At 37.6% G+C, this 16,599-nt stretch overlaps 1 protein-coding gene across 1 annotated transcript in view; it reads right to left on the reverse strand.

Moving 5' to 3' along the window:
- Nucleotides 1–13,457: 13,457 nt before the first annotated feature.
- Nucleotides 13,458–16,599, reverse strand: part of SUZ12 (SUZ12 polycomb repressive complex 2 subunit) — a 38,511-nt gene continuing 35,369 nt past the window's right edge. Inside the window, exon 16 of the mRNA XM_063110581.1 lies at nt 13,458–15,679. Within this exon, the coding sequence (XP_062966651.1) occupies nt 15,334–15,679 (346 nt within the window). The 3' untranslated portion in view covers nt 13,458–15,333. The remainder of the gene's footprint in view (nt 15,680–16,599) is intronic.

Here is a 16,599-nt window from a genome sequence, read left to right on the forward strand (position 1 = left end):
CTTTTCTTTAGAATGTGAAGGATTTGGACAACCTAGACTTTGTTGCACAGTAAGAAAGTCTGAAAGGGCTGGACTGGTCTGGCCTCCATGAATTCTCAGAACTGACCTGCTGGGCTCTCTTCTAGGGTAGGCTTCTAAAGTGAGGAGAAATTGTTGGCAGTAGAATTAAAATTGAGCAGAATAGGTTCGAGAGAGATGAAAAAAAGAAGAATCTAAACCTGGAAATCCCAGAAAGTGAGCTGCTATCTTTTCAGCCCTACACGAAATAACAGGAGAGGGAGCTCTGTGAAATTAGAAAGGATTTTGTGAGCACCATATAATTCTAAAAGCTTGGAAGAACTAATTTCACATAAAAATGAGCTACAGATTAGTACCAAGGGGAAAAATCCCAAAGTTATAAGAAAAAAGAGATTAACTAGCTGAATAACATCCCTTCAGACAGTGGAGGATGTGACTACTCCCAGTAGAATAATAGAAAGACATGTCCAAAGAACAATTGGCTTACAGGCTTCATCTGTTTCAAAACACATTAAGAAAATGATACGAGACATGAAAGAAAAACATAAATCAGAATGAGAACTACGCATGAGGTGACAGAACTTGGGAAAGAATTACAAATAAAAGGGGAAAAAAGGCATTTCAAAAATGAGGATGAAGGGCCGAGCCCGTGGCGCACTTGGTAGAGTGCGGCGCTGGGAGTGCTGCGACGCTCCCGCTGCGGGTTCGGATCCTATATAGAACTGGCCGGTGCACTCACTGGCTGAGTGCCGGTCACGAAAAGGACAAAAATAAATAAATAAATAAAAAATAAATAAACCTTCATTTAAAAAAAAAAAAAAAAATGAGGATGAAACTAGAAGGAACACAAGAGTAACTAAATGTAACAAATAATGGCTTTGAAAAAATGAAAAACATGTTTAAAAATAAAAAGAAAGAAAAAGGATTTACCAGAAAGTGATGAATATTGAAGACAGGCAGACAATCAAACATATACTTCTATTATAAGCCCCCAAAGGAGAAAACCAAAGATGAGAAAGCAATAAATGAGAGAAATTATAACCCAACAAATCTTTCTTGAAATAAAAAGAGAGTTGTCCAGTTAGCTCAGTAGAGCACGGTGCTGGTGAGGCCAAGGTCAAGGACTCGGATCCCTGTACTGGCCAGCTGCCAAAAAAAAAAAGATTTGAAACTACATATTGAAAGTGCACTCTGTGTACTTGAGAATATCAACCCAGAACAACCAACACCAGGTCATGTCTCAGTAGAGATACCGGTCTTTAGAGAAAAAAAACTCCAGGGCCGAGCCTGTGGCGCACTCGGGAGAGTGTGGGAGTGCAGCAAATCTCCCACCGCGGGTTCGGATCCTATATAGGAATGGCCAGTGCACTCACTGGCTGAGTGCCGGTCACGAAATACACACACACACACACACACACACACACACACAAAAACCTCCAGGCATCCAGAAAAAAGCATGTGACTTATAAGGGAATGAATATGAAATTATTAGAATTTTTGACAGCACTGCTTAATGCCAGAAGAAAATGAAGTAACGTACTTAAGATTATCTATCTTATATCCTCTCTCTCTCTATATATGTCTCTTAGCTCTCTCCCCTGAAAAACTAGAAACAATGGCCAACTCAGTAGCCATGATCATCCTTAGTGACCAGCTCGTACTCTTAAATTACCATTTTTCACTTAAAGAAACCCCAGCTTTGGGATGGTAATACCAGATTTCTCAAAGACACTATTCAAGTCGGGTGAAAAGTTCTCAGAAGCTAACTTGTAGTGCTTCCACTAACAAAAGGTGGGACAGTTTGCTCTTCAGTAATGGTGGTAATTGTAAAGGATTGAAATGCATCAAATATGTTTATGAGCTTAATGAATAATGAAAATGAAATGAAAGATGGGCTTAATGAATAAAATTTGGTCACCTTCAGAGGATGACATGGAACCAATTTGTGATCTTGTAAACTGTAAAGAAAGGGAAAGAACCGTTTATCTTGACTTTCTTATATGAACTGTACCACTGGATAACCAAAGAGTAGATGAGAGGAAACACTAAAGAGATCAAAGCTGAGTCCATCCAATTCTCAGATCCAGCTGTTAGTTTACAGGAAATGCCAAGGACAGAGGAAGTTACTGAACTACAAAACCCAGACTATGGGAAGCTCTTAAGGGTTAAACAGACTGCATTTTTCAATAGTTAAATTGTAAGGAAATGAAAGGAATAGAAGAACCTATAAATTAAAAGAGTCTTAAAGGGGCTGGCCGGTTAGCTCAGTTGGTTAGAGCACAGCCTTAAAACACCAAGGTCACAGATTTGGGTCCCCATATCTGCCAGCCTCCAAAAGAGAAGAGTCTTAAAACATTAAGATTTTAAAAATGAGTATAGTGTGGGTCGAGCCCGTGGCGCACTCGGGAGAGTGCAGTGCTGGGAGCGCAGCGACGCTCCCGCCGCGGGTTCGGATCCTATATGGGAATGGCCGGTGCACTCACTGGTTGAGTGCAGGTCACGAAAAAGACCAAAAAAAAAAAAAAAAAAATGAGTATAGTGGCTAAGAATGCTCATTTAGGTGATAAAACTGTAAAAAGAAAAATAGAGGGAAGCAACTACTATAAAAGTCAGGTAATTCTTACAGCGGGAAGGAGAGCAGGGGTTGTAAAGTGGAAAGGGCACATGGCAGGGGTTTCTCCTGGGCAGGTGATGTTATATTTCTTGAACTGGACAGAGTCTTCCTTACTGTTTTAGTCCGTTTTGTATTGCTATAACAGAAATACCTGAGACTGGGTAATTTATAAAGGAGAGGTTTATTTGGCTTACGATTCTGGGACAGCTGCATCTGGCACGGGCCTCAGGCTGCTTCAACTCATGGTGGAAAGTGGCAGGGAGCCAGCGGGTAGAAGCAGATCACATGGCGCGAGGAAGCAAGAGAGAAAGAGAAGGTGCCAGGGTCGTTTTAAGCAACGAGCTCTGGCGGGAACTAATCAAGAGAGAACTCACTCATTACTCCCCCCTCCCCCAGGTAGAGCATTAATCCATTCATGAGGGATCCGCCCCCATGACTCAATCAGTTTCCAACACTGCCACACTTACTATAAGTAATACATTTGATTTGCATAGTTAAAAATTGTTTTCGTATACTAGATGCCTACCATGTGCCAGGCACTAGGCTCTGAGTATATAAAAGTGAGCAGGACCACCTTCAGGGAGCTACTACCATTCTAGTACAGGGAGTTGGACAACATATTGCCTAGCAGCTCTGAATACACCCTTCCATATTTGCTCTGTGATGAACAATGAAACTCCTTTAAACACTTCTTTAAAGTGATCACGATGGCAAGCTTTCTCAGTAGGGCGTGCCTAAGGGACACTACAGGTGGAAGAGGTACTACAGGTTCCAGTATGGGCCAAGGGTCTGTGGGGTTGGTGTACTGCCCCAGGCACAGCCCCAGAATGTGGTTTCTCGGCCAGTACCCTTTCTGTAGCTCCCTTGATGCAGAAACCAGAGCACCCTTGCATTCTGAAGGCCTTCTTCCCCACCGGCATTGAGACTCCTTGCAAGTTCCTGCAGGACCTGCATGCAAGTCTCCTGTGACCCAGAAGGCCACACACCAGGCTGCTGTTCCTGCAGTCCCCTCTTGGCCCATGAGCTCTGCAGGCCTCCTGCTCCTGCTGGTGCTGGCACTGCCAGTGCACACCCACACCTCTAGTAGCTGAGCACCTGCTCCCCCGCCTGCACTCCAGAGGGTTGCTTTTGCTTGCCTAGCAGCTCCAGACCAGCTCCAACCCGGACAGGCCAGTGAACTCTGCTATCCTGTGGGCTGCTTCTCCAAAGAGGTCTGAACTCCTTCCATGTTTGTCCTTCCTTGGGTATTCTCCCTCAGCCCTAGGGTATCAGGTAAAGTTGCCTTATATCTTATAGTCAGTCTTTTAATGTATTCAGTAATGTTTTATGTTAAACTTCCCCAATGAACCTACAGTGTGGTTTATACCTCCTGATTGGACCCAGATTACTAAGGAGCTCAGGGAAGATGTCAAGATAGAAATTTGGGAGTTATCAGCCCATGGATAGGATGGGAACACTGGAGAGTGAGGGTACATAGAGAAAATAGTTTTTCAAACCACTAAAACACCCTTGAAAATGAACAATCTTTGAGATAGGAAGAGCACCAAGAAAGAATAGCGTCCCAGTTGGTTTAGAGCACAGTGTTGTAACACCAAGGTCAAGGGTTCGAATCCCTGCACCAGCCAGCTGCCAAAATTAAAAAAATAAATAAAAAGAATATCGTCCCAGAAGCCAAGCAAACAATAACTTCCAGGATTAGAGACGGAGAGATTATGTCAAGTGATGCTAATAGGTTGCATAAAATGTGGCTTGAGATTGACCACTGTATTTGACAACAGAGAAGTCACAACAGTTTCTTGAACTGTTGCAGTGGTTCAACAGTGTAGAGAGGAATGGAAGCCCATTTTCAAGAGAGAATAGGGGTGTGTGTGTATGTGTGTGTACGTGTACATGTACCCTTAGCTGTCAGGCTTTCTGTGCATGTACTAGAAAAGGAGAAATTATAATAAATTAGCTGACAGCCCCTATTCTCCCCAAAAATTAAAATTAAAAAGAGATAACATGTATATTTCATAATTTTTATTGTAAATTTTAAATGTTATATAGAATTTTTTCAGTTAAACTTGAAATTTTGAGGTCATTGTAGATTCACATGCAGTTACGAGAAATATTAGAGACCCTTCACCCAATTTCCTTCACCCAATTGTGCCTTCACCCAGTTTCCCCCAGCTCTGACAAAACTGGAATACAATATCGTAACCAGGACATTGACATCAGTACAGTTAAGATAGGGAACGTTTCCTTCACCACACAGACCCCTAACGTTGCTCCTTTTATAGCCATATTCATTTCCCTCCCATGCCCTTAACCACTGGCAACCACAATCTGTTCTCCATTTCTGTAGAGGGTGTGTCATTTCCAGAATGTTATATAATATAGTGGAAGCATACAGAATGTAGCCTTTGGGAACTTTTTTCATTCAGCATCATTCTCTAGAGGTTTATCCCGTGGCACGTATCAATAGTTTGTTCCTGCGGCCCCCACCCGCCCCGCCCCAGTGTTGCTTCTGAGGACAGTTTTTGTTGCTCTCTTTTGTGAGTACATGTTTAGAACTGCTATATCTTCTTAACAGATGAACCATTTTATCATAATGTCCTTCTGTGCTTCTGGTCATTTTCTTTGCTCCAAAGTCTGAATTATTTGATATTAATATAGCCTCTCTTGCTTTCCTTTGGTTAATGTTTCTAATATATATTTTTTTCATCCTTTTACTTTCAACTTATCTATATCATCATATTTGAAGTGATTTTCTTATAGACAGCATATAGCAGGGTTGTGTTTTTTATTTTCATTTGTTTATTTTTTAAATATCAATCTCTTTTAATTGGTCTATTTATATGTTAGGGCTTAAGCTTGCCATTTTACTTTTTGTTTTCTGTTTGTTCTCTCTGTTTTTTATTTCTCTGCTTTCTTTTTCCTGCATTCCTTTGGGTTGCTTAAGCTTTTTTTAGAATTCCATTTGATTTACCAATAGTGTTTTTGAGTTTATTTCTTTGTAGGTTCTTTAGTAGTTGCTATAGGGGTGTGTGTGTGTGTGTGTGTGTGTGTGTGCGTGCGTGTGTGTGTGTGTGTGTGCGCGCGCGCGTCTTAGTCTACTAGTGTTGTCATTTTGCCAGTTCAAGTGAAGTATAGAATCCTTACTTCTCTTTCCCTCCCCCATTTATAACATACTTTTCTTAAATATTTTTTCTACATACATTTAGAACCACACAATGTTATAATTTTCGCTTTGACCATAAAATATATTTTAGAAAACTCAAGAGGAGAGCCTATTGTATTTATCTATATTTTTGCTTATTGTGTTCTTTTTTCCTTCATAATGTTTTAACGTTCCTTCTTTTGTTTCCTTTCTGCTTAAAGAACTTACTTTAGCCATTCTTTTAGGATGAGTCTGCTGGTGATAAATTCTCTTCGTTTTCTTTCATCTGAGAATGTCTTGATTTCCCCTTCATTCCTGAAGGATATTTTTACTGAGTATAGTATGCTGAGTATTCTGGGTCAACGATTCTTTTCTTTCAGTACTTGAAACACCAAAGTCCAGGGTTCCCCGTATTGGCCGGCCACCAGAAAGAAAAGACAGATATTGTGCCTCTTTCTCTGGCTGCCATGGTTTCTGATGAGAAATCCATTATCACTCTAATTGTTTTTCCTTGTAGATAAGGTGTCATTTTTCTTTCATTTCTTTCAAGATTTTTCTTTAGTTTTCTGAAGTTTAATTATGATCTTCATGTGGATTTCTTTGGGGTTATCATTTTGGGTTCCTCAGCTTCTTGAATCTGTAGGTTTCTCTCTTATAAATTATGGGAAGTTCCCAGCCATTATTTCAAGTAATTTTTTCAGCCCTGCCCTCTTTTTTCTTCACCTTTGCAAATTTAAATCTTTTGTTATAGTCCCACAGGTTCCTGAGGCTTTTTTCATTTTTTTTAAGTCTTTTTTTCTCTGTTGATGAGATTGGGTAATTTCTATTGTTCTGTCTCCCACTTTACCAATTCTTTCTTCTGTCACTTCCATTGTATTGTTGAGTCCATCCACTGAGCTTTTTATTTTGCTGTTTATTTGATTATTGTATTTTCAGTTCTAAAATGTCCATTTGAGGGCTGGCAAGTTGGTTAGAGCGCAGCGTCATAACACCAAGGTCAAAGGTTCGGATCCCTGTACTGACCAGCTGCCAAAAAAGAAAAAAAAGAAAAAAAGAATAAAATGTCTCTTTGGCTCCCCCGGCCCCCAAGCCCTGGCAAGCCTGTAATTTTTGGCTCTTTATATCTTCTTTTTCTCTGCTGAGAATTTTTATTTCTTTGGTGAAGTTGTCCATTTTCTCATTTGTTTCTGTTGTGTTTGTCATTGCTCAGCATTTTTATAATGGCTGCTTTAAAATCTTTGTCAGATAATTCTGGGCCGGCCCATGGCTCACTCGGGAGAGTGCAGTGCTGATAACACCAAGGCCACGGGTTCGGATCCCATATAGGGATGTCCGGTTCGCTCACTGGCTGAGTGTGGTGCTGACAACACCAAGTCAAGGGTTAAGATCCCCTTACCGGTCATCTTTAAAAAAAAAAAAAAAAAAAGAGCTCCTCTCTTCTAGCCAATTGAAAACATACAGTAAATTATTGTTATAGATGCATAGCACTAGTGTAGACCACTAGAACTTATTGGACCTATCTAGCTGTGATTTTAAGTCTATTTACCAACCTCTCTCAATTCCCCTTCCTCTCCCCTTCCCAGACTCTAGTAACCACAATTCTATTCTCTACTTCTATAAACTCAACTTTTTTTCTCTTTAGTTCCCACAGATGAGTGAGAACACGCAGTATTTATCTTTCTGTGCCTGACATTTCATTTAACATAATGCCTTCCAGGCTCATCAGTACTGGCCTTCTCTTTCTGTCTCTTATAAGGACCCCTGTGTTGGATTTAGGACCCACCAAGATAATCTAGGATGATCTCATCTCAAGATCCTTAACTTATTTATATCTCAAAGGCCCTTTTTCTAAATAAGGTCACTATTACAGATTCTGGGACATGGATATATCATTTTGTTGGCTACGATTCAACCCAGTATAAGAGTTTGGCTGGAGTAGTGTTTGTTGGCTAAAGGTTTTCTGTCTTGCTAGGCTGCCCCGTTCCTGGTTCTTTGGCTAGAGAGAGCAGGCTTTATTTATTTGTTTGTTTATTTTTGTGGCTGGCTGGTATGGGGAATCGAACACTTGACCTTAGTGTTACAAGGCCCCTCTAACCAACTGAGCTAACTAGAAAGCTGGCTTTTGTTGGGGCTTTTTTTGTCCGTGCCTGTTGGCATTTCAGCCCCAAGTCTGAGATACACAATACAATAAGAAAATACCACTGTGTCAATCCTTAGGTTCTAGGCCCCTAAGCAGTTGGCCATCTTTCAGAGTTTTTTATGTTTGTTTTATACATATTTTCCACGGTTTTCAGTTGTACCTAGCAGAAGGAAAAGGGAAAACTATACTGGTCTAACTTCTCAGAAGCAGTTCTGAAGTTATATAATATATTTTAATATGAAAACTTAAAAAATAGAACAGTAAGTAGAGACAAAATGTAATACAACTTTTATAAGCGATTTCCCTGTAGAATGGAATAGAATAAGCATTTAAGGTCTTCTATTAAATATGGAGGAATTAGTTCAAAATCAAGAAGTGAGATTCCCTTACCAGACAACTGCCCCCCCACAAAAAAGCAAGATTTATTCACTTATTGACAGCAATGAACTATAGCAACAACTATTATTCACAGCAACACACTCATTTAGGTATGTCCTATAGGGGCTCAAAACTACCCACACGCATGCAAATCAGTTAGTGCCAGAATGTGTAGTTTGCTCAGCTCAAATCCAGTGTTGCAACATATGTTTCCCATAGTCTATGTCTTCTTCTTTCTTGAATTATTCCCTTGTTTTAGTGGGGGACTTGCTCTGCTTCATGGGAAAGGGTGCCCAGGAGGTAAATGTTTTGAGAAATAGAGATCTGCAAATGTCTTTATTCTATCTTGCAAACTCATGGATAGTGGCTGGTTAAAAATTCTCGGTTGGAGATTATTTCTCTTCAGAATTTGAATGCATTGCTCCATTGTTTTCTAGCTTCTAGAGCTGAGAAGTCTGATGTCTGTTCTTTTGTTTGTTGTATGTTTTTTCTCTTTGGAAGACTATGGAATCTTCTCTCTGTTCTCCGTCTTTCTAAGTTAGTATGATATCAGCTGCGCAACTCATTTAACTGCTGACCTGCTGGGTATTTTGAATTTGTGATACCTGTTTTAAACCCACTAGATTTATAAATGCCTTGAGGTTTTGTATCTTCTGTAGCAGTTGGTCTCAACCCTGGGTGCACAATAGAATCACCTGGAGAGCTTTTAAAGCTGGCAAAAAATCTGATTTAATTGATCTTAGTGCTTTTTGTTTTGTTTTGTTTCTTTTTTAAGAAACTAAATGATTCTTTTGTGAAGGCAGCCTTGGGAGTAACTGCTGCAAAGTAAATAAAAGTCAATCTCTAGTAATGTTTTTGTAAATCTAAATTTATTCTTTATTCGAAATTATCCTTATTGCTTTTTATGTACTGTCTGTCCTTTTCTAATACGAAAGTGACAGTAGATGGCAGTTTTCCTTGTTTTGTTTGTAAATCTTATGTGACAATAAAAAGTAAAAAATTAAAAATATGTACATTTCTGGTCTGTGAAATCCAAAAGTCGGGAACCTGTTTACTATCCTACACTTCCTGATGTATGGGCATCTGATAAATACTTTAATTGACTAGTAATTTTCTTTGTAAAAGATAAAAACCATATTCAGTAAAACTAATATCTCTAAGAAAAGATTTTATTCCATGAAATTTAATGTTGATTAAAACCAAATTGGTCTTTCTATGTTACTTCTAGGCATTAATAAGGCAAAGTTTGAAAAGTTGTGGTTTTGTAGAATTAGACCATTAATATAACCTCAAGAAAGTTTTCTATGTTTTTAAAATAGCTTATGGAAGAAGGAGAAAGCTTATGCTATTCAGCATGTGATTTTCTTCAGAAGTGGGAGTGGAGGATTGAAGTGGACAAAACCGTTTGGTTTAGGGAAGGGGATAGTGATGCTAACCAAGAGCCAGTGATTGTGCTGGGCTCCTTGTTGAGGGAGGTGTTTTAATTCCATTTTATAGTTGAGGAAACAGTCTAAGTAAGTTCCTGAGTCATGAAGCTGCAAACACAACAAAGTTGGGATTCAAATCCAAACCTAACAACTCCAAAGCCCATTATTCTTCCACCACACTACCCTACGTCCAGTACACCGTGGAACATGACATAAAAACACAAATGAAAGTGTCCCTCTTTAGAATTTGAGATTCACAAGGATGGGAACATTATCTGGCTTATTCATCTTTGTAGCCCATGTCCAGCTAATGCATAGGCCATACCACGTGCTCAGTGTTTATTGAGTAAATAAGGCTCTGTAAGCCTAATTACCAACATGACAACCATGGACTTACCCCTACAAGGCCTCACAGAAGAATCAGCTCCCCATATAGCAAAAGAAATAGGAATAATTTGGAACCCACTCAGAAGAAAATCTTAGTTGGATTAGAGAAGAAAGGATTGATCAGGCCTCTATTACATTCTGGGTATTCCACAGGTGACTCATAAATTTGTGTGAAAGTATAAAAAAAATTTTTATTCTAATACCTGTATAACTTCACCTTTTCTCTGGAGTAACAAGCAGTAACTCTACCAAAAAGGGATATATGTTTATTTAGGGACAGGAGAAGGAAGAGGTAAATGATTGCAATTTTGACCCGTAAGCCCCGGGAGAATCCTCGAAGCAGGACGCGAGTCTTACTCTGCTTGAGATAAGTGCCGGCACGCAGATACTCAACAGAGCAGTGGAAGAATGGCTGCTAGTGGCAGCATGCCATAAGAGCAGGTAGAAGCTATTTGGGTTCTACCCAAATAGAAAAAGGGTGGAGTAGTGACATGGACATGATTCCAGGAGTTGGGGCACCTGCAGGTGGCCCCCCCAGTGAAAGCTTTGCCATGTGGACAGGATGGCCGTCGCATAAAATACAGTAGCATAGGAGATACCAACCCTGTTCTCTAGAACCAGCTTTATAAACTGATTTATCTCAATAGACATTTAAGTAATAGTCTTACTTTTGTCTAAGAATTTACTTGAGTGAATTTTTATCCCTGTGTAAAAATCCACCTTATCCTTGTAGGACGTAGTATGTAGGAATGTAAGATGTTCTAGAGAATGGACTGTAGGCTACCTACTAAGAATAGGAGTGCACGGTGTGCACTTAAGTTCTGGTGTACCCTGGGAATCCACTTGGTTGAAGAGTCTGCATAATGAGACTAGAAAGACCTGAAGTTGAACCAGGGAGGTTTTCACCTTTTCCTCTGTCAGTAGAACCATTAATGATGTCTGCTTTGACAGTGTTTGGTATAATTAATAAAACCTCATGTATTTATTTCCACTTTCTAGGAGCAACATACTATTAGATTACTTTAGTAAACAGAATATAAGCTGAATGTTCTAGAAGCATTTTTGACAGTGAACTTCTCCATTTCACTTAAATAAACACAAATTTACTAAGCTCCTCCTTTGTTCCAAGCTGTGCTAGGCACTTATCCATTCTACCTGGTTCTGAGTGAGAAAGCATCCCTCTTCTCGAACTCCTCCTCTCAAGTTTTTAGATTTAATTTTTAAATATTAGAAATACAAAAAGCATAGTGAAAAGCCTCCTTCCGATCCATCCTTTTCTCCAACTGTCTTCCTTGAAAGCAGTTGTTTCTGTGTGTCCTCAGACATATTCCACAACCCAAATATGGGTATGCATTAAGTTTTCAATTTTTTACAAAAATGGTAGTACAGTATAAACTATTCTGTATCTCTTATATCTTGGCATTTGTTCCACATTGGTTCACAACCCCCCCCCCGTTTTTTTTTTTTTTGGTGGCTGAATATTCACTTATAGGGATATATGATAATTTAACCAGTACCCTGCTGATGACTTTTCTATTTTCAACAGTGGCAAGTTTGTCATTTTATACATGTTCCAGTTTACATGTAGGACAAATTCCTAAATTTGGAATTGTTAGGGCAAAGGTTATGTGCATTGTGATTTTAATAGAAAGCACCAGATCGATTTTTCTAGAGGTTGTACCTATTTATTTTCCTGCCAAAAATGTCCTAAGTGCCTGTTTCCCCATTTCTTGCCAATAGTGTTATTTGCAAACCTCTATTCTTCTCCAGCTGAATCCATCTGTTTTTTTTTTTCATTTTAAACTTTTTATTTTTATTTTTATTTATTTTTATTATTTTTATTTTTTTAAGTTTTATTTTGTCGATATACATTGTGGCTGATTATTTGAATCCATCTGTTTTTAATACACACTTTACTGCTGCTTCTGGTTAACTTGTATCTGTCTCTTCCTCAGTCTACAGTCATGCTCAACCTTCCCATCCACCCACCTCCACATTCCTCTCTCGCTTACCTTTCACATACTCTACATGATAAACTTGTCCAACTCATTTTCCATTTACCAAGCACTCAAACCTGTTTTCTATCACTTAATTCTCTTCTGTGCTTGATTTATTTATTTATTTTTTTGTCTTTTTCGTGACCGGCACTCAGCCAGTGAGCGCACCGGACATTCCTATATAGGATCCGAACCCGCGGCGGGAGCGTCGCCGCGCTCCCAGCGCTGCACTCTCCCGAGTGTGCCACGGGCTCGGCCCCTCTTCTGTGCTTTAGAGAACTCCTGCTTCCCCTTTGAAAATCTTTTGTCTTGGTCACTCTAATAGTTCATTTCATTCCTTTATACTGCAACATCAATAATTCTTGTTGGCACTTTGTGACAAGCAGTGTTCTAGTAGCTGGGATATTTAGCCTGGATTATAGCATCCTAGTGATTCTCACTAGGTGGAGCTTCTACCTCAAGTTTTTCTTATAGCCATGGCTCTCCTAAAACAAACTGAATTTTCTCATATCTCTGCAGTAAATCTCCACATACCTCCTACTGCCTACTCTTAGCATGGCATGTAAAGCCCTCAGTTCATATCACCAAATATCTGAGCAACTACTAAGACCATTAGGCAATACTAAGGTCAGTGAGACTGATTTAGCAGTCGAATGAAAAGGAAGCAAGGACTTAAACAAATGCACATAGAGGACTTTGGAAGCATAGAGGGGACACTCAGCTCAAAGAATACACAGCAACAAGCTATTACCAGAATGTAAAGCAAGAAGTGCTGAATTGTTACCTCTTCTGTCAACTTTCCTCCAACTCTTCTAAGTTAACTTCAACAACTACTGACCTCTTATAGGATGTAGGTATATAATTTTATTATAGAATATAATTTACTTTATCATTGTTCATTTGTATCCCACTCTACAAGCTTTTTGAAGGCCAAGATAAATTTTTTCACTAAAAGGAAAATGGAAAAAATCTACAACGAAAGATGGATAGCTGTTTAGTTAACTAACATTGACATTACTCCCAACTATACACTTAAAAATATTTATGTATCACCATAAACAACATAACATACTAGTTGTAGTTGATGAAAGCAGGATTTCACATTAATTTTTTCCTTAATTTCTTACTAGCTCTGACACATCCATCATTTGAGGGTGGTATTCTTTTTCTGGATCCTTAGTATGCTATCTAAGCCAAAATTTTAATGCACACATTAACAATGCATAACAAAAAACCAAAACAATACAGCTTTTATATTATTGAACTTTATGTACAAAATCATTTGATTTCAAATAAACATTTAATGTAAAAACAAACGTTCTTTTAAACTGAATTTTTTTTTACATCTACTGTACCATTCAAATGCTTTATAATTTTACATGATTTCTCCAAAATCTTTTATCAAGGGTACATATAGAAAAGCATTTTTTTATAAATAGAAACAAAGGGATTTTTTCAGCTTTTATTATAAGATGACATAAAAAGTTTACTCAACAGAAGTAATTTCATTACTATTTGGGGGAGGGAATCACCAACTTTTTGTGCAAACAATGCTAGCCTTCTTTTAAGCATTTAAGAGCATAACTGCTTAAGAAATGACATAAGCAATAATTCTACACCTACATCTCCCCTAAAATAATCTATTTTTTTACATATGTGCACAGCTTTAGCAAATTAAAGCCCGAGAGAAATGCTCGAGATCCACTATCCAGAGGCAAAATCAGATTTTACTGAAACTCATCATTTGGAGAGCTTACCAAATCAAGGAGTCTGTAATGAAAGCTGCAGTTTCCCTCTTTCCTATTTTTTTAAACACAAAAATCAATGACTAAGAACTTAATACTGGATGACAAATCACATCCACATTATTAGTTAAATAGCCTCACAGTTAAACACATCTTAAAGACCAATCAAATCAGTATTTACATTTTATAAATTTCTGAAGACACCATTAGAAAGCTTATATATCCCTTCATTAAACAAAATAGGGAACTGCATCTGATGGTGGTGGAATGAAATTAAAAAATTAAAAATACCTGTATTTACAGCAGCATTGATCCTTTATAAATAAAGAATATGAAAATGCAATCTTTAAGGATAATAAAAAATTGAGGTGATGTTACTCAACCACAGTGCTTGGAGTTGGAATAAAAACCTATTGGTACTTGTTAATGTGCCAGTAGTGAAACCACTTTCTGTTGGAAAAAATCCAACTGCAAATATGTGCACACAACACACATAACACAGGGCAAAATTGCTCAAAATGATTCAAGTCAGCTTATCCGTATTGGATATTCTAATCATGAATTACAAAGACTTCCTTGCAAAGAAAAAAAAAGGCATAACATTTTCTGGTTCATTCTTATAGAACACTTCCTCCCATGAAAGTGGCGTATTAAACCTCTCAAACTCATTCTTCTCTTGGTTTACAATCCTAATGAAAAGATGTGAACAGCTGAATTTTGTGTGATTATCTAATTGAAAGAAAAACCTAAGACAGCAAAATGTTCAAGTTTTAAAAAAATATACTGGGTGAGCAATGCACTAAAATTATCCACATGAAGACAAACAGTAATCTTATGAACCAACATGGCATTTCACTGTCAACAATGTGAAAAATGAACATCTCAAACAGGCATAAGATGAAGAAGTGCTATTTTAAAGTTGTAAAATGAACTTATGTAAGGTAAAATATCTTACATTGTAATTTCACATTCCAAATTGATAAATGATTTCAATATCAAGGATCAAGATTTGATTGCAAATAGTAATGCAACATAATTTCACAAAAATCTTCAATTTTTAAAAAAGGGAATCACATTCCAATTTTCCCTCCCCAGGAAAATGTCTCACAATTACAAAGTAGAAAAAGCCAGTCACAAATGCAAAAACATTGTAATTTAAATATATGAAATAATTTCTAATCAATTCAATATATTTCATAAGACAATTGTTGAAGTTAAAAATACTTTCTCTGAAGTATTGCTTTTCATGCTCAAACTAGATTTAATGACATCAATAAAACTGATACACATGTAACGCTGCATGATGAAGTGAAATAGAACCCTGATACAAATATCCTTGTTGAAATCATTTACTTCATCTAACAGTGCCTGTTTGGAACCTATGATTAAAAACAAAAACAAAAACAAAAAAATCCACAATTCTTCCTAGAGGATGAATTCCCTAGAATGCAATTTCAGTGTTTGTCCGTAACGTGGGGTTAGGTCTTTTCAGAGTTTTTGTTTTTTGCTCTGTTTTGCAACCCCTGAGACACCATCTGTTTCCAAAGCTTTCTCTTTTGAGTTAATTTCACTAAATCCATTTGCTGTCCCATTTTGTTCTTCAGTTATTTCTTCATTTGCAGGGGAAGCAGATTCTCCTTTTTCTAATTTTTGTTGCATTTCACGGAGCTTGGTAACAGCTTTATCTATTGACATTATGCTAATAAGATTAAAGTCATGCATGCTGACTAGATGAAGCATGAAGTTTCGACATAAATTCTTCTTAATTATTTTCTGTCCATAATTTTCTACAAACAGCATACAGGCATGATTCATTTGATTGTCAGCAATAAACCTATTTAATAAAAATAAAAAATTAATAGTGATACAAAGCATTTCTGTCCAGTGCAATAGTGATAACCATTATAGAACAGTTAAGATAATATCCAAGTTCAGAAAATGATGATTTAACAAGTAGTAAAGCTATAGTGAAACCGAGATTCAATCACCTGAATGAGCTTACCATTTTAGAAATTTAAAGAGATTTAATCTGACCAGATCTTAAACAGGTGCCATTAGAACAGATACCATTTCTGTTTTTCCTAATGAAATTACGTAGTCGTAAAAGTATAAAATATCTTCTTTTGCCAGCACCATTTCCATTAACTCTCTCTATACACACTAACAACTCCCCATTATTCTTTCCCTTGATCTTGACATACTTTCCTATTACAGAAGCACTGCTTCTCTACATTTCAGTTCATGGTAAACCTTTGAAAAAATTAAGGTGTCACAAAAAGTGATGGGAAGTGTGGCTGTCCTGGTGGTAAGTGAGTGGGGCACATGTGCTATTAAGAAAATTTGAAAGAATCAAATGAAACCAAATAGGAGAATATCTGATCAGTTACCCACTGAAACTGAGTCCAACACGGAATCTATAAGGTATGCCTCCAATTTTTAAAAATCAAATTAATTTACCCAACTACTTGCCACTTTATAATGTCACTATACAATGAACCCCAAGAGTTGCTACTCTAACAAAATTGGATCAAGGAATTGAAACAAAACTTAATAATTTGACTAAAATTATATTTTGAAACTGGAAAATTATATTTTGAAATCAGGATCACTGGAAAAACAGTCAACCTAACCCCTCCACATATATACTTTATTCATAACTGTTTTAATGACTAGAATAGGAGCAAAACTTTATCTGTAAACGACCAGAGAGTAAATACTTTAGTCTTTGCAAGCCATACGTGATCTTCATTTTTT

This window comes from Cynocephalus volans, chromosome 10 (genome assembly GCF_027409185.1).
Source record: "Cynocephalus volans isolate mCynVol1 chromosome 10, mCynVol1.pri, whole genome shotgun sequence".
Lineage (NCBI taxonomy): Eukaryota > Metazoa > Chordata > Mammalia > Dermoptera > Cynocephalidae > Cynocephalus > Cynocephalus volans.